The following is an 18381-nucleotide window of genomic DNA, read 5'->3' as shown; positions in this document are numbered from 1 at the left end:
GCATTTGTGAGGCCTGTTAGGAGCCAATACAGGCTGTCCGGGTGCGGGACTATGAGGACCTGAAATAAGACTGCAGGTAGCGGTTTGCTGAGAGATGGGACAGGGAGAGGCTGGCCATGGGTTGGCTCTGTGATGGGCTTAGGACCCAGGCGGAGGAGAGCAGGGTCCATTCCCTTGGGAGCACAGCTGTAAGGATGTGACCCCAAAGACAATTGCTGCCTCGCTCTCCACCATGTCACCATGTGGAGAGACAGTTCCCTGAGCTCCTTCTAAACACTGGCTATTGTTGGGATACACAGTCCTTCAACACTTAAGAATTCATGTGTAGCCCGGCCGGCATGGCTCAGTGGTTGAGTATCAACCTATGAACCAGGAGGTCATGGTTCCATTCCCGGTCAGGGCACATGCCTGGGTTGTGGGCTCGATCCCCAGTGTGGGGCGTGCAGGAAGCAGCCGATCCATGATTCCCTCTCATCATTGATGTTTCTCTCTCTCCTTCTCCCTTTCTCTCTCTGAAATCAATAAAAAAAAAAATATATATATATATATATATATTAAAAAAGAATTTATTTATATACCATTGTTTTTGTTTTGTTTTCTCCCAGAGCTACAAGAACAAGGCCAACACACATCATATGCTGAGGGGTATGGTGTGTGAGTGTGTGTGTGTGTATGTGTGAGAGAGAGAGAGAGAGAGGCTGTGAGTTCTTGAATCCAATCTGCCCAGCCCTGCTCTAAACCCTGCCTTCTAGGGTTTGATGGTTTATTTATGTGAACATGTAATTTACCCTTTTTGGCTTAAGCCGCTTGAGCAGAGTTTCTCCTAATCAAGAGTCCTGACTGAAATAACATTTTTGTGCCTAAAGGCCTTTTTCTATTTTAAATTATTTCCTTAGCATGTATTCTTAAGGGAAAATAAGAGCTCCATAATTATCACCAATTTACACATCTCCAGAAATGTATAAGAATAACTTACTTCATCATACTTTTACAAGTATTGAGTAATATAAATGTTTAAACCTCTGTAACTTTCTTAGGTTAAAAATAATCTTATTTAACATTACTTATTTTTAATTACTGGTGAGGCTGAAAATATTCCAATCTATTTGTTTTGGACTTTCTTTTTGGGGACTTGTCTAATTATATCTTTTACCTATTTGTTGGGGTCCAAATGTCTTTTTTTTTTTTTTTAAATCAAGTTGTATGATTTCTTTCCAGCTAAAAGACTGTTAACTTGCCTGTCATATTTATTTCCCCAGCTTAGTTACTTGCTTTGAATTCTGTTTACTGTTCTTTTAGAGATATAGAAATTATAAAATGTTATATAGGTCAATTTGTGCTTTCTTTCCTAGCTCTGAAATTTGGTAGAAAACAAAGCAGACCTATTTTTAGCTAAAAAACATTAAAAAACACTTAAAAAAACTCTACATACAGAATTATTTTCCACTCTACTAGGGATAATTTGGTTCTAATGAAAATTCAATCCCACACAGAAGAAATGACTTATTTATTTATTTTTAGAGAGCGAAGAAGGGGAAGGGAGAGAGAAACATCGATGTGAGAGGGAAACATTCATCAGCTACCTCTTATACTCCTCCTACTGGGGGTTCAGCCCTCAACCCAGGCATGAGCCCTGACCAGGAATCAAACCAGCAACCTTTCCATGCCCAGGACGATGCTCAACCAACTAAGCCACTTCTGCCAGGTCAGGAAATGACTTAAAAAATATATATATATATATATATATATATATATATATATATATATATATTTGTTTTTATTTTATTGATTTTTTACAGAGAGGAAGAGAGAGGGATAGAGAGCTAGAAACATCGATGAGAGAGAAACATCGATCAGCTGCCTCCTGCACACCTCCTACTGGGGATGTGCCCGCAACCAAGGTACATGCCCTTGACCAGAATTGAACCTGGGACCCTTCAGTCCTCAGGCCGACGCTCTATCCACTGAGCCACACCGGTTAGGGCAGGAAATGACTTTTTCATTTTATTTTAAATCTTTATTGTTGAAAGGCAGTGACTTTTAAAAGTAGGAATCCCACAGAGGTGGTGTGGCGGCCATGCAGGCCCTCTCGGCCTGGCCCTCCCTTCAAGAAGGAGCTCACGGCCCAGCTGGCTCTGGAGCTGCACCCCCAGCATCGGACCCAGACCAGTCTCTTCCCAGCAGCCTGCCCCTGAGCACAGCCGGGGACGAGGCCCCCCCACTCCTGCCAACACAGGACTCCTCCGTGAGCAGTGTGTGCGGTGGCCCCGGGACATGTGCCACGGACTGTGCTGCGTGCTTCTCCCCATCTTCCCGTCCCCTCCTTTTCCATAGCCACCAGGCTGACGTCCAGGTTCTTCTCCCCTTTATTTTTCACAGGCCGCACTCCCAGCGAATCTCGGTCGGTCACCTTTAGCTTCATGTTGACATCTGCTTCCTGGCGAGCACACATGATGTTATTAGCAAACTCTGAGGCGGTTCAGAGAAATGCAACAGAGAAAGGGACCAATCCCGAGAACTCTGCCGTCCAGCGTGCAAACACAGCAAAACGGCGCGGTGAGTCCCACCGTGGAAATCCCGCAGAGCCCCAAGGAAAAACATTCATAATTTATCACCTAGCCCAGCCAGGTGTAGCTCAGCAGTTGAGCGTCGACCCAGGAACCAAGAGGTCACCGGTTCGATTCCAGGTCAGGGCATATGCCCAGGTTGCGGGCTCGATCCCCAATGGGGGGCGTGCAGGAGGCAGCCAATCAATGATTCTCTCTCATCATTTTTTTTTAATATGTTTTATTGATTTTTTACAGAGAGGAAGGGAGAGGGATAGAGAGTTAGAAACATCGATGAGAGAGAAACATCGATCAGCCGCCTCCTGCACACCCCCTACTGGGGATGTGCCCGCAACCAAGGTACATGCCCTTGACCGGAATCGAACCCGGGATCCTTCAGTCCGCAGGCCGACGCTCTATCCACTGAACCAAACCGGTTTCGGCTCTCTCTCATCATTGATGTTTCTATCTCTCTTGCTCTCTCCCTCTCTGAAATCAATAAACTGTATTAAAAAAAGAAGAAGAAGAGATGATGGGGTGGGGGAAGGAGGGACTTGCGGTTATGAATGACATTATCACCCAATAGCAATATGTAGACCTTAATCAAACAAACAAATTGTAAAATACATTTATGATCCTTGTGAAATTTTAACAACGGCTGAATATTTGATGATACTAAAGAATTCCTGTTGATTTTTTAAAAGGCAATAGTATTGTGGTTGTGCTTAGAAAAGAGAGTCGTTACCTTTTCGGGAGCCATGCTGAAGCGCTTGTGGATGGAATAATGGGCTATCTGGGATTGCTTCAGAACAATAAGGGGTGATGTAGTGGATGGGGCTATACACAAGAACAGTTATCCCTGGGTGGAGAGCTGTTGACCCCAGGTGATGGGTAAATGAGTTCACTTTGCTGTTCTGTTTTAGCACTTGTTTAAAATTGACGATGAAAACAAAGCTGAAAATACTGTTTCTGTGCTTTGGCAGCATGTAGGATGAGCTTCACCTTCGAATTATTTTTCAAGGAGTTGACCATGGGAGTGAGTCTCTTTTCCAGCTGGTTCTCCATGCTTCACTGACGGTCCTCCTCAGGGCCTCCTTGCTTTTCATCCTTTTCCTGTCCCCTCATTACCTCACTTGCTGCCATGGCTTTCATTACCCACCACCTGCTGACAAACCTCCAAGGTGAATAGCCTCCTATTTTCCAACTCCATCTCCATATTTCTCAACGTGGATGTCCCGGGGCACCTGCTACTCAGCTGAGCTCAATGTCTGCTTCCCCAAACCTATTCCTTGTCCCAAATCCCTCTCTCAGCGACTGCTGAGAGCCACCGGCGTTTCCCTGTTTGTTTCATGTCTGTTACTCTAGTTTCCACAATTAGGAATTGACTGTGTCTTATCTTAGAGTTATTCATTTCATGGATGAACCGACTGTTTATTGAGTGCCTGTCACTGGGCATTCATTCTATTAGCCTGGAGTTACATGTCTGATTGCTTAGCCCAGTGCTTGGCATAAAATTAACTATCAAAGATCTCCTGTTAGCAGGTTCTTCTTTTCCATTGATGAAACATTTCAAGCATGCAAGAAAAAAGCATTGCAGAAATATAAATAATGATCTGTATGCCAGCCACCCAGCGTAAGAAGTGAAATTTAGAGATACAATTTAAGCCTCAGAGTACCCTGCACGCTCCCATCTCTACCTCTCCTTCCCCAAACACAGTCATCGCCTTCCATTTTATAGTTGTCATTCCAATGAGTATATTTAGATTTTTAATATTATGGAGTAGTCCTTTGAATATCTCAAACTTCATATAAAATATATTATACTGTTATATATTTTTATGGCTCTGTTGGCCTAATGTTATGTTTTGGGAGTTTATCCATGTTGCTACCTGAGACTAGTTTATTCATTGTCACTGTTGTTCAGTATTTAATTGTGTTTATTCTCTTGTTAATGAGGATCTAGGTTGTATCCTTTTTTTTTTTTTTTTACTACTATAAACAGTACTGCAATGAGCATTTTTTTAAAAATTTTTTTATTAAGGTATTATATGTGTACATATCTTACCATTGCCCCCCCCACCCCACTCCCATACATGCCCTCACCCCCCAATGTTTTGCATCCGTTGGTTACTCTTATATGCATGCATATAAGTCCTTCAGTTGATCTCTTATTTCCCCCACCTCTCCCTAACCTTCCCGCTGTAATTTGACAGTCTGTTTGATGCTTTACTGCCTCTGTATCTATCTTTTTGTTCATCAGTTTATACTGTTTTTCATTATCCCCAAATGAGTGAGATCATGTGGTATTTTTCTTTCATTGACTGGCTTATTTCACTTAGCATAATGTTCTCTAATTCCATCCAGGTGCCTACAAATGGTAATAATTCCTTGCAATGAGCATTTTTTATTCACATGTGGGAGTGGGATTGCTAGGTGACTTTCCCACACATTACCTGGTGTGCATAATCCCAGGTGTAAGCAGGCCAGTTCCCGATGCCTCACATTCTTAGCCACATTTGGCATTGTTAGACTCTTAAGAGTATTTGGGCATCTGATGAGTGTGAAGAGTAAGTAACTTATTAGGACTTTAAATTGTATTTTTCTGATGACTACTGATATCAAGCATCTTTTTTATGTGTGTATTGGCTATTCAAGGTTTCTTCTTTTGTTAATTATGATTCTATCTCTGCCCTAACTGGTTTGGCTCAGTGGATAGAGTGTCAGCCTGCGGACTGAAAGGTCCCAGGTTTGATTCCGGTCAAGGGCATGTACCTTGGTTGCGGGCACATCCCCAGTAGGAGGTGTGCAGGAGGCAGCTGATTGATGTTTCTCTCTCATCGATGTTTCTAACTCTCTATCCCTCTCCCTTCCTCTCTGTAAAAAATCAATAAAATATATTAAAAAAATTATGATTCTATCTCTATAGTCAAAAACTGTTACCATTGTTAAAGTGTACAGTTCAGTGGCATTAAGCATATTCGCACTGTTGTACATCCTAAGTAATTTATTAATTTTCTACTGTGTTTAAAGGTGTTACCCATTGTAAGAACTCTATTTTATATTGTGTTCACATGCAGACACACATATAGATCTAATGGAAACAAACATTTTATCTTCAATGTGGGGTATGTACTGACAATAGGAGCTATTGTAGGTTTTCACCAAAGACTGGCCAGAGAGCTCTTCAGTGGATTTGCTGTTTGCCACCATATTTTTCACCATGGACATGTGCTGGCAATTACACAGCAGAGAAACAGTCAATGTAAAACATGCACGCAAGTCTCTAGGTCCTTTGGCTTTGTTCTGGGTTTTCTGATTAATGATGCATCCGACTCCCCAAGGACCAGACACGAAATCTTAATTCCTTCCTGTTTCTACAAAGAGCTGAGGGTCCTTTCCTAAGGGCTCCCCCATCGCTGCTGGCTAGCCGTGTTCTGCAGACCGGACGGGAAACCCAGCTGTGTCTTTGTGTCTCTGAATGTCATGAACCGATTTCCAAGTATCCAGCGAAACCACAGGTAGACTTGGTCAAGCATTTCCCCTGAGACTTTGAAAACATTGCAGCTCTTAAGAAATGTCCTGCGTATGCTCCTCATTCATTTGCCATTAAGTGCTCCAAATCTTGCGTTGCAGGAGCGAGACACTGTCCAAAAAAAGCTTACTGAACCGTTTCTGAAATTGCTTTCTACAAAAACAGGAAGTCCCAATATATCAGAAGTTAAGTGAATGTGAACTTGAGAGGAGTTGGATTAGGCTCAAAACGTTTGAATTTGTAAATATGAGCAGGATCTAAACCAGGACGTTGATTGTCCTTCCTCTTGCGTGTGTGTTGTGTGTGTGTGTGTGTATGTGTGTGTGTTGTGTGTGTGTGTGTGTGTGTGTGTGTTGTGTGTGTGTGTGTGTGTGTGTGTGTGGTGTGTGTGTGTACAGTACCTACTTTGTATGCACTCTAAAGTGCAGTGATGAGAAGAAGAAATTTCTGTGTTTTGATTACATTGGATTTGGGGAGGAAAGAAAAGCGATCTTGAGGTTGCCTACTTGGAAACTGAGAATGCACATTGAATCCAGTGACTCTGGTCTTGTTCTGTTGTTTGTTTTTTTGTTTTGGTCCTGTTCTTTGCCACTTGTTAAGGCCACTGAAATGGGGGACATTTACACTTAGTGATTCGTTTTAAAGATGTATTTCATAGATGACAACATTTTATGGAAAAGAGTGCTTTGCAAAGACAATTAAAAAGTGTGTATGGTGTATGTTATAGACTAATCTTATCCTTTTTTGATTGGGGGTCAGGAGGGAGACTTGAAACTGTTCCAGGACCTAAAAACAAAGCAAAAACATGACATAATTGCTGTGTTCCATAATTCTTTGGTGGATGATGCAAGATGATTTAGAAGAAGACATTTTTTTGGAGTAGGAAGTCAATGACTTCTTAACAATGTCCTATACATGAGAAGAGGTACTTTTTAGTTCAGTTAATAAAAATTTAACTGAGGGCATCTTATGTGACCAGGTACTGAATTACTTGGGATCTAAAGATGAATTTGAAATGGGCCCTGCCCTCAAGGAGTTCACAGTAGGGTAACAGGCAAACAAATCATCAATATTTAAAGTGCTATGTCCAGGAGTAAAAGCTTGTGTAAAATGTAGATTTCGTACCAAGGAGGGCAGGATTACTGTTTCTGGAGTGGCGAGGAGGAGGGTGGCACGTACAGCACCTAGCACAGTGCCTGGCACACAGTAGAGGCTCAGTACGTTGGCTCCTTTCTCCCCTTCCTATAGACACAGTGGGCTGACCTTTATGTGCAAAGACCATGATGCCACTTGCCAAACATCAAGGGGATATGGAGTTAGAATTCTTTCTGTGGGGAGTAAGTTAGTCCTGATTCCTCTGCATTACATTTTTTTTTTTTTTTCATTCTCCTTCTGGGACTAGGGACCAATATTTACGAAATTGCTTCCCCATGCAACGGGCAAGCTGGGAGCAGACAACCGATCTCCAAGTCAATGCTCAGTGATAAACTTGGCCCCTGATGTAAGGGTACCAGCCACGTTTGCTGAAGGTCCTTCTGTCCTTCCATTTCAGCAGCACGGAAGCCTATCAAACTTCCACAAGCGGTGCTTATTAAACTTCTCTTGGGCGCCCCAAGAGCAAAGTGGGTGATGACTTACTCCTAGGGTGTGGGCGAGTGAGAGGTCGGTAGGGGAGTACAGGCAGACTGTGGGTTTTCTATCGCAAACACAAAATGTTTGACGTCTCAGGCTTACTTAAAAGATGTGTGCGCGTGCTATAGTCCCAGATAAGACGATAAGATACCCATTTGCGTGTGTGAACATGCAAATACTGCTTCCAGTTACTTACCAAGTGAAACCACTTACCTCCCTGAGTCACCAAGTGAAACTGACACTCCAGGAAGAAGTGTGTTTAGCCTGTGACTACCTGAGCCCTTGCTACACCATTTTGAACAATTTTGTCTTAAAAGAAGAAATAGTCATGTGTAACTCACAGACTGTTGGACCAGTTAGTGGACTTACATCATGGCTTCAATACTACACTCTGCATTTCCCTCTTGCCCTTCATTTGAAGCATTCTGGCTGCTCGTTCTAGTTCAAGACCAGACACAGAGCCTGCTCACTTCAGTGGCACAGGCGTGGGGCTTGCACACCATAGCGTGGCAAGTCTCTCACGCCTTCCCTCGCCACTTTCTCTTCCCGATAGCGCCATGCCAACTGTTCTCTCTCTCATTCTTTCTTTCCACTTTCCAAAGCATTTTCACACACGTTTTTTATATCTTTTTTTAAAATATATTTTTTATTGATTTTTTACAGAGAGGAAGGGAGAGGGATAGAGAGTTAGAAACATCGATGAGAGAGAAACATCAATCAGCTGCCTCCTGCACACCCCCTACTGGGAATGTGCCCGCAACCAAGGTACATGCCCTTGACCGGAATCAAACCTGGGACCTTTGAGTCCGCAGGCCGACGCTCTATCCACTGAGCCAAACCGGTTAGGGCTTTTATATCTTCTTTTACATTTTAATTTGACTTACAAACGTCCATCACCATTTACTATTCCCCCATAGGCCCATACCCTCTTGCACCTCCAGCCCACCCCACCCCTGCCATATCACTCTCTGTGGCATTGAGGACAGACAACCTCAGCCTTATTTGACCAGGAATAAACGGAGGTTTGTCCAGGTTAAACTCCAAGTTGCATTCCTTCAGAAGTACCTGTTCTGTATCTACCTTGCGTCAGACACTATACAATGACCTGGAGACAGAAAGGTGAATAAAACACAGTTCCCGTCCTGGAAGAGGGGTCAGGAAAGTAAACGGCAATTACAGGATCGAGGGTGACGTGCAGTAAGAGGGGTTAAGCAGAGGGCACCGAACAGAAGCCTCAGAGGAAAGTCCTCATCCACACTCGGGAGGTGGTGTGAGTCCGGGAGAGCTTCATGGGCTGAGTTCCACCGACACTGAGATCCGAAGGACAAGCAGGATTACCTAGAAGATGAAATAACAGACAGAAAAGAGCAATGGTCACAGGCTCAGAGAGAGGCAGGTGAGGCACGGGGGAAGCTGCTTCGGGCGCGGTGTGGAAAGCGTGATAACGAGGCATTGGTCTCCCGGGTTGTGTACGGCTCCACACCAGCGGCAATCACTCCCAGGGGTCCTCAAACTACGGCCCACGGGCCACATGCCGCCCGCCGAGGACATTGATCCGGCCTGCCAGGTGCCGCTGCCTGTCCTGCTTAGCAGCCGACTCGTCCCGGGCCCGCAGTGCGCATAGGAATTTGTTCATAGTTTTTTTTTAAACTATAGTCCGGCCCTCCAATGGTCTGAGGGACAGTGAACTGGCCCCCTGTTTAAAAAGTGTGAGGACCCCTGCCTCACACACACCAGGATGTGCGGTCAGAGGTGAGCAGTCTGGCTTCCCTGCAAGGAGAACGATGGGTGGGGAAAGTGGAGGACCGTGAAAACCGAGCAAATTCAGATGTTTGTCAGTAGACGGAAGGCGATGGACAGCCACCAAAGGAGAGTGACCTGAACAGGCTTGAAGTTCAGAAAGATTGTACTGCCAGGGGGTGGAGAGTGGCCCCGGGAAACCGGGCGGGGGGCTGTGCCAACAAGGCAGGCAGCCTGGGCTGGAGTGAGGTCCTGGACATCAGGAGTGGCATGCATAGATTGAAGAGATACGATGAAGACAGAGTTGATCAGCCCTGACCGGTTTGGCTCAGTGGATAGAGCGTCAGCCTGCGGACCGAGAGGTCCCGGTTCGATTCCGGTCAAGGGCATGTACCTTGGTTGCGGGCACATCCCCAGTAGGAGGTGTGCAGGAGGCAGCTGGTCAATGTTTCTCTCTCATCGATGTTTCTAACTCTCTATCCCTCTCCCTTCCTCTCTGTGAAAATCAATAAAATATATTTTAAAAATAAAATAAATAAAATATATTTAAAAACAACAACAACAACAACAAAACACAGAGCTGATCAGACTTGAAAGAGCCTCAGGTTTGTTCTTCTACCAAATTGGGTCATCTGCTGAGATGGGGAGCACAGGAGGTGTCAGTTAGGGGAAGAGCATTAATCCCTTTTTTTCACATGCTAAGTGTGAGGTGGTCACCTTTTACACACAGACAGCCAGCTCTTTCTCTGGCAAATGAGTTTATTTGGAAACAATAAAAAATTGCAATTTGGTTCATGTGGTCTAATCACAAACCACTTGCCAGTTCCGAGAAACAAAGAACATTCTTTTATGGCCTTGGGAGGGGCTGTTGTAAAGGAAGCATCCACTGGAGGAAACTGAACCGTTGAAGTATGGTGACTTCTCACGGGCTGAGTTGTGGCAGGCTCCCATTGGCTGAGCTGTTAGGAGGGATCTTTCCTTCCTCCTGCCGAGGCAGTGGGGTAGTGTCACGGCCTGCCTGCGGGAGGTGCAAGGTGTGTCTCTTCCTGTTGGGGTCGGTAGTGTGTATCGTGTTTGAGAGTTTTCTCTTCTAGCCTCCTGACTCCATTTTAAATATGCTTTCTGTTGGTCAATTTTCACAGAGATGATTTTGAGACATCAAGAGAGAGTAGGCAGTCTGGCGATCAGGAGAAATATGGTTGGCCCAAGACACAGATATGCATTTTATTTATTTATTTATATTAAAAAAAATAAGTGTTTATTGATTTTAGAAAGTGAGAAAGGGAGAGGGAGAGAGAGATAGATAGAAACATCGATGAGAGAGAAACATCAATCTGCTGCCTCCTGCAGGCCCCCTTCTGGGGACCGAGCTTGCAACCTGGGCATGTGCTCTGACCAGGAATAGGACCAGTGACCTCTTGGTTCATGGGCCGATGCTCAACCACCGAGCCACACCGGCCGGGGCAGGTAAGCCTTTTAGACCAAAGGCAAAAAGGATTGTCAGGATGTGCCCACGTGGAGCTGGTCAAAGCTGCCGTGTTTTCAGGAGAGTGGCTCAGGGGAGTGGGGGAGGGTTGAGGAGATGGGGAAGTGGAGAGAAGAAAATCGAAGAGCCACCTCTTTTGAGAAGTTTGCTGTGAAGGAGTAATGGTTACAAATATGAAGTTGTGTGATAATTTTTCTGGAGGAAGGTTGAGAAGGGTGCCTCGGATGCTTCAGCGCTCCAGTTCAGTTGAAAGACCACCGTTGTACATTTCAATGGCCCATCAGGTTTTTTTCTCTTTTAATAGAGCTTGCTGCTTTCACCAACTTCCCCTCTTGGGCATTTCTTAGTGGTGTGGGAGAGGAAGGCTCTTTCAGCTGGTCTCATAATGGAATCTACGTGAGACAAGCCCTGGCGAGGTGGCTCAGGTGTTGAGTGCGTCATCCGGAGGTTGTGGGTTTGATCCCTGGTCAGGGTACATACAAGACCCATCCAACGAATGCACAAACAAGTAGAACAACCAATGGATGCTTCTCTCTCTTTCTCTCCCTTCCCCTCTCTCTAAAATCAATCAAGAAATTTAAAAAAATGTACGTATACAACAAAAAATCAATAAAAAAAGATATATTTAAAAAATCTACATGAGACAAATTAACAAAAGAAAATAACCAAATTGAATCACATACGAGCCACTGGAAACCCCACATGCATGAGAGCTTCAGGGACAGAAAGTTAGAGTGAGCTAAGAGCTGCAAGTGATAAGAAGAGCAGGTGTTCAGTAATCAGGAGTTTGCCCTGCCCTATAGATAGGCCAAATGAATTATTTCTGGTGATAACTCTTATTACAGGCAAGACCCCTATTTTAAATTCTTCTAGGTAGTTCAGGGGGGTGGGCAGAAGTTCCTCTTTAGCCCCCAGGGTCTTGGTTGCCTGTAGCTCAAAATAATCCACACACCAGCCGAAACCGGTTTGGCTCAGTGGATAGAGCGTCGGCCTGCGGACTGAAAGGTCCCAGGTTCGATTCCGGTCAAGGGCACGTACCTTGGTTGTGGGCACATCCTCAGTGGGAGGAGTGCAGGAGGCAGCTGATCGATGTTTCTCTCTCATCGATGTTTCTAACTCTCTATCCCTCTCCCTTCCTCTTTGTAAAAAATCAATAAAATATATTAAAAAAAAAAATCCACACACCAGAGGCAAATCTTGGGGTGCACTTGTTCTGAACTCCCACAGTGGCTTCTCTTCTCTCCTTCGTCCCCCACCCCTTTGTCTTCTAAGATGAATCCTCCCTTCTCACCTTCTAATGTTTCTGATTTGCTTTTCCAAGACAGCTGTCTAAAGAAGTTGAAAATGAATGGGATAGAAGTTTAAAAACCACAATAAACAATGGAGGAAATGCAATATTCATTTTAGCAATCCCTCACGGGAAAACTTTAAATACTTTATTTCTAAGTCGTTGTAATAACTTAGCTCTTCCTACTTTTGAATTTTTGTGTGTGTGTGTGTTGCTGAATTTTACACTGTAGGTAGGCAAGTGGAATTTTGAGTAAGTACTTAAAAAAAAGGTCATAGTTATATTGAGTAGAATTACTACGTTCCCAGCTGATAGTCCCTCCACGTGCATGCTTTTAAACATCAGACAGCTTTGCTTTATTTATTGAATTTGTACTGAATAGCCAGCATTATAGGGATACCAAAGAAGTATAAGACATGGCTAATGCCCACTAGAAGTTTCTACTATAATGAGGAAAACGACACAAACAAAATATAAGAAATTATAGGAGACGGATACTCATAAAACAATTAAATACAATGGGCAAATAAAAGCAAACAAACAATGAAGTACTTAACTGAATACTACTGATTATATATGTTAGAAGGTCAAGGACATAAAAGGTCAGGAGCCGAGAAAGGCATTCCCTGTTCGAAAGAACATAACCTTCAACCAACCAACACAAACAATGAACTTTATGATATTTATTTGGAAAAAACTACCCTATTTCTTCAATGTTAAGATGTCATCTTTTCCCATTTAATACAATGGATGCAATAGTCATCTTGCACTGACTGGTACCAGGCACTGTTGTAAGGCTTTATACGTGTGGACTTGGTTAGCATGGATTCTTTAATGGGTGGAAATAGCTCATCTTCTCCCCCTGGATTGGTACCGACTGGAACTCCATGGCTGTCTAGAATTCAGGAGGCATGGTGTGTGCAGAAAGAAATAGTGCTCAGAGACGAGACTTTATAAAAATTACATTGTCCGCCCTAGCTGGTTTGGCTCAGTGGATAGAGCTTCGGCCTGCGGACTGAAGGGTCCCGGGTTCGATTCTGGTCAAGGGCACATGCCCAGGTTGCGGGCTCGATACCCAGTAGGGGGCATGTAGGAGGCAGCTGGTCAATGATTCTCTCTCATCATTGATGTTTCTATCTCTCCTTCTCCTTCTCTCTCTGAAATCAATAAAAATATATTTAAAAAATAAACTAAAATTTCTAAAAAAAAAATAAAATTACATTGTCCACGTTTTCTAGTCTCCTCAGCCTAGACTGCTGGCCCTTGGTGTCCTGGTTTGTGAGGGTCACCCGTAGCCCCGACACCCTTGGGCCTCCTGTTGCTTGACCGTTCAGTCAGAGGCCACAACGGCTTCAAAATAGCAGAGTTCCCATGCTGAGCTGAGGCAGTGAGGTGACCCATTCAACGTTTACCTCATCCAGCCATCAGTTTGCACAGCCCTGCAGAGGTTTTCACCTTGGCCAGGAAGGTGCTTCTGATTTATTTACAAACTCTCTAACTACCAGCGTGAAGTCGAAGGACATGACTATGTTGTGTTGGGCTCCATGGGAACAGGCTCTGAGATGGAGACTGGGGCCAGGTTATTGGAGTGTGGCTCTAGGACCACCACCTGTGGGAAGTCAGGGGGCAGGCAGGCTGGGCAGGGGTGGTCTGCGATGCAGTTGCAGCAAGGACTCGGCTCATCCTAGGGGGCGCCCTGGAGCTAAGATGCCCGTTAGAGGTGTCCTGTCCTGAGACCAGGGGTGCTTGCCATCGCACCCTTGCACTGGTTGGATAGGAATAGCGCCCAGGGACGGGCTGTACCCTTAGAGGAGGCAGTGACTTTTGACTGAGGGCAATCCCTGGGGGATGATTCAATGTCAAGCTGTCAGCAGGCAACATTCCCAGCAGTTGGGGGGATAAGAGCTTTGGCCCATTAATTGTGGAGTAGTGTCTAGTCATCCCTGAAACATCTGGGCAGGTACTTCCTTTTTCCCAGGGCATGCTCACCCTAGTAATGACATCATTTGCTTCCTTTGGGAAAGGCTTGGATGTAGATTGGTAGTGTATGTTTATGGTGATGCTGCAAGGTTTTTCCTCAGGGGGACCAGTCTGTCTTGTTTTTGTTTTTTGTTTTTTAAATATACTTTTATTGATTTAGAAAGGAAGGGAGAGGGAGAGAGAGACAAACATCAATGATGAGAGAGAATCATTGATCGGTTGCCTCCTGCACTCTCCCCACTGGGGATTGAGCCCGCAACCCGGACATGTGCCCTGGCCGGGAATTGAACCGTAACCTCCTGGTTCATAGGTCAACGCTCTACCACTGAGCCACGCTGGCTGGGCCCAACCTGTCCTTTAAAAAAGGGGCTGTGTCTGTGAAGAATGACTTTTCATTTTGATGGCCCCAGTCAGGTTTCAGACAGCCAACTACAGTTTTAAAGATCCAGGGATATTTCACAAGTCTGCCCAGGGCCACTTAGGATGTTACCGAATATCCCTGCAGGTCAAGACCTTGGAGTACTATTTTGTGCTGCCCATCCAACGTGTCCTCCTTGTCCCTGCCAGTTAAATGCTGCCCCTTGGTCACTGCCATCCCAGGACCCAATTATCATGGAAATCAGGGAGCCATCTCTATGAAAGCATCTCCCCCATATCCGGCCACTATGGAGCTTTTCTGTTGCTCCCCTTACTAATGAATGATTTTCCAATGCCCACGTGTAGAGACCATCATCTGGGCCTCTAGGGACTTGGGGATTGGGGCTGGGTATATAGACTGCATGGATATACATTGCGATAACATAACTCCAACAGTCCCCTCTCCATAGCATTTCGGGTTTCTTTCTCTACCTCATACCAGGGATGTTCTGTCATCTCATTGAATATAGACAACCACTGAGGCAGAGTTCCATTTAACTGACTAAGGAAGCCTCCGGAGCCACTTTCAGTGCTTGAGCTAACCCGTTACATCCAGCCTTCCTGGTAAATGCATCCACATCAATACATTTAGCCCAATCCTTCGCCCTTTGTTTTGTTTGGAACTTGACCAAGAGCCTTTCCGCCTTTCACAGGTCATGCCACCTTGGACACCGATGCTGATATTTGAGGCGCTAATACAGCACGTTGATATTGGTCTGCATTTGTAGTTCTCTCATTCACAGTGGTTCCATGTACAGGTGCAAGCATCTGACTTTTATTTGGTCTTCTAATAGGGTTGTGTGATAGCAGTTACTTACGGAAATACATATCTCCTTAATAAAAGAGTAACATGCTAATTGACCGTACCTTCGTGACACCCAACAGCCAATCAGGAGTGAGTATGCAAATTAACCCAACAAAGATGGCTGGTTAATTTGCATACACAAGCGCTTAGCAGCTGGGGGTGGGGCGGGACGTGGGGACAACGCAGGCGTTTCGCACCACCCCAGCTGCTCCGGCCTCTGGGCAGCGTGGGAAGGTGGAAAGGCAGCTCCCGGCCAGAGCGGAAAGGCGCTGGCAGCCAGGGGAAGGAAGGCCCATTCTTGCATGAATCTTCATGCATTGGGCCTCTAGTTAATTATAAATCACTTTCCTTTATTTTTCCTTTATTATACAATTAGGACAGTATATTGATTTTTTTTGGAAATTTGCATAGGTAGGTAATATTATTTATGAATTGCATTTCACAATAGTCAGGGGAGTATTTAAAACACTAGTTACAAAAGGGGATGATGGGCCTGATAGGGTTGAGAATGGCTCCCCCCACCTTTCAGGCCGCAGTCATGTCTGTAATAGGCATGTTCACGATGAACCCAAGTGGGCCTGGAACACAGGCGCCAAATGAAATCACTTGTTATCAGTCTTCTGAAGGGTGGTTATGGTTACGTAGAGAAGTCAGTGTCCTACTCAATTCACTTACAGAGCCACGCAGGAAGATAGTAATAAGGAGACCTATCAGCAGCAGCAACCAAGAACTACCTACTCAATGCCACAAGAGCACGCTGTTTTGTGCTTGAAAAAGCCTTGGAGAGGCAATCTTTTGTGCATGCCTGAGGCGCGGGGAGTGGAGGGCAGGAGTGTGCTTTCTTCGCTCCCTGGTCTGCAGGATCCGAATCCCAATTCCTTTCAATGTGGAATATCTGGGGACGAAGTAGGGAGAAAGAGTCCACATTTGGTTTGTGAATGAAGGTAGAAGTTTGGCCTTGACCCAGGAACTCTAGCTCTGGGTTGCTGCTCAATGCCACCGGCCTGCATTGCTCTAAGGCCTTCCGGGGCACATAGGGCTGCCTGGGAGCAGTATCCGACCCCCTTGTTACTCAACTCCTCCTCCAGGATCTCACCTCTCTCAGGGCAGCCTTCCCTCACCCCCAGCCTGGTCTGGTTCCCTGGTCACAGATTCCTTCAGAAGCATTTCTCACCTGTGATTTCTGGTCTCCGTGTGGGATTGCTGTCGTGAGCGGTGACTATGTGGGTTATGTGGGCCACCTCCTAGGACTGGTGCTCCTGTCTGCTTATGCTCCCCCGTCACCCCAGGATCTGGTACGAGGTAGGCACGGAGGAGACAGTTGGTGAAAGTAAACGTTTGCTCCAAATCCCAGCAGCGCCAACACCTTCTATGGCTGTAATGTACCATTGCATCTGTAGCCCTAGAGTTTGACAGCTGAGCCGTCTGCCGGTTGAAGAGCATGGTAACTGGATTTTGTACGAACGGGTGAGTCGGAACAGGTAGAACCCCTCAAAAGCCCCATCCATGCGGTCATTCAGGTCCTCCTTGCTTCTGCAGGACATCTGGGCCACCCCCTCCTTCCCTCAAACTAAACCCAGAGGCAACTGACGCTGGAGGGCGTGCGTCTAGCGGGGAGGTAGATGGAGACCGAGGTGGAAGGGCCGAGCCCCTGTCCCCCACTCCTCAAGGGGGTCTGGCAGACACCTGCTAAGGAATGACAGTGTGTCCAGGGCCTCCCCGCGGGAAACAAAGAGCATCGGAGCGACGGCTCTGACCCGGGGACCCCCTCCCCCCCGCGGAGCGCTGGGCAGCTCGGTTTCAGATTAGGGGGGAGGCGGAGGGGAGAGGCTGGGGCCCCATCTCCCAGGTAAAGCAGGCAGCCTCTCTCGCCCCCTTGGGATGTGACCCTGGGTGGATCAGGAGCAGCCTCGGGGGCGCCTCTCCCGGCTCTGGGGCCCGGGCGCAGTGAGCAGGTGCGGGGAGCAGGCGGCAGTCTACCCCGCGGCGCCGGTGCGGATGCGGGCGCGGGTGCGGGCGCGGTGCGGGTCGGCGGACCGCGGGTGCGAGGCGCGGTGCGGGCGGCAGGAGGCAGCGTCGGCCCGGCGGCGGGCGGGAGGCCGCGGTGATGTCAGTGGCGGCCGGGCCGGCGGCGGCCGGTACTTCCTGTGCGAAGGCGGGCGGGCGGGCTCCGCCGCGGGCCCCACTCGCCAGTGTCGGCCTCTCGGCGGCGGAGGCGGCGGCGGAGGAGGAGCCGGGGGAGGGCTGTCAAATTCGGGAGCCGGATTTTTCCCTGCCCCCGGCGATCCCTTCCGCTTCCCCGGCCCCGGCGTGCCATCCGCGGGCCGGGACCTGCGGCGCGCGGAGGGAAGATGGCAGTGCTCAAACTCAGCGACCAGGTAGGGGCCCGGGGGAAGGGGCGCGGGGCGCGGGGCGCGGGCCCGGCGGGAGGGGGCGCGGCGGCGCGGGGCGGAGGCGCCCGCGAGCTGTTTACTCCGGCGCGGGGAGGGGTGTGCGGCCGCCCTGCTCCAGCCGCGGCTCCGGCGCCTGGGCCGTCGGAACTGCGCCTCGGCTCGGGGAAGGGGCTGGGGGCGCCCGGCGCACCCGGGAGCTGGAGTGCTGGGGTGCGCGGGTGTGTGGTCCCCGGACCCGCTGGGCAGGGGGATGGGAGGCTCGCGGCGCGGCTCCGGTCGTCGCCTGCTGCGCAGCGAGGGCTCCGCCGGCCGGGGCGCCGAGGGCTGGCGGGTCCGCGCCGCGGGGAGGAGGACGGGGGATGGAGAGGGAGAAGGATCGCAGCCGGGACCCTGCCCTAAACCCAGCCCCAGCCTCAGCCGCGCTCCCGGGTGTCAGCTGTCTCCAGCCGTTTGACATGACAGCCTGACTTCCCCTTGAGCAGCCCCGCGGCTGGGTGCGCGGTGCGCGGTGGGGACCTGGACGCGGCCCATGGGCTCTGACCCATCTCTCCGAGGGCGAGTG

General features: G+C 47.5%; 1 protein-coding gene across 1 annotated transcript in view; it reads left to right on the top strand.

The window, feature by feature from the left end:
- Positions 1-17587: 17587 nt before the first annotated feature.
- The window catches only part of ANKRD44 (ankyrin repeat domain 44), a 259546-nt gene continuing 258752 nt past the window's right edge, over positions 17588-18381 (top strand). Inside the window, exon 1 of the mRNA XM_080669556.1 lies at positions 17588-17804. Coding sequence (XP_080525682.1) covers positions 17778-17804 — 27 coding nt within the window. The 5' untranslated portion in view covers positions 17588-17777. The remainder of the gene's footprint in view (positions 17805-18381) is intronic.

This window comes from Plecotus auritus, assembly GCF_963455305.1.
Source record: "Plecotus auritus genome assembly, chromosome: 5".
NCBI lineage: Eukaryota > Metazoa > Chordata > Mammalia > Chiroptera > Vespertilionidae > Plecotus > Plecotus auritus.
Note: the sequence above shows the minus strand (reverse complement) of the source record. Positions and strands in the feature narration are given on the sequence as shown.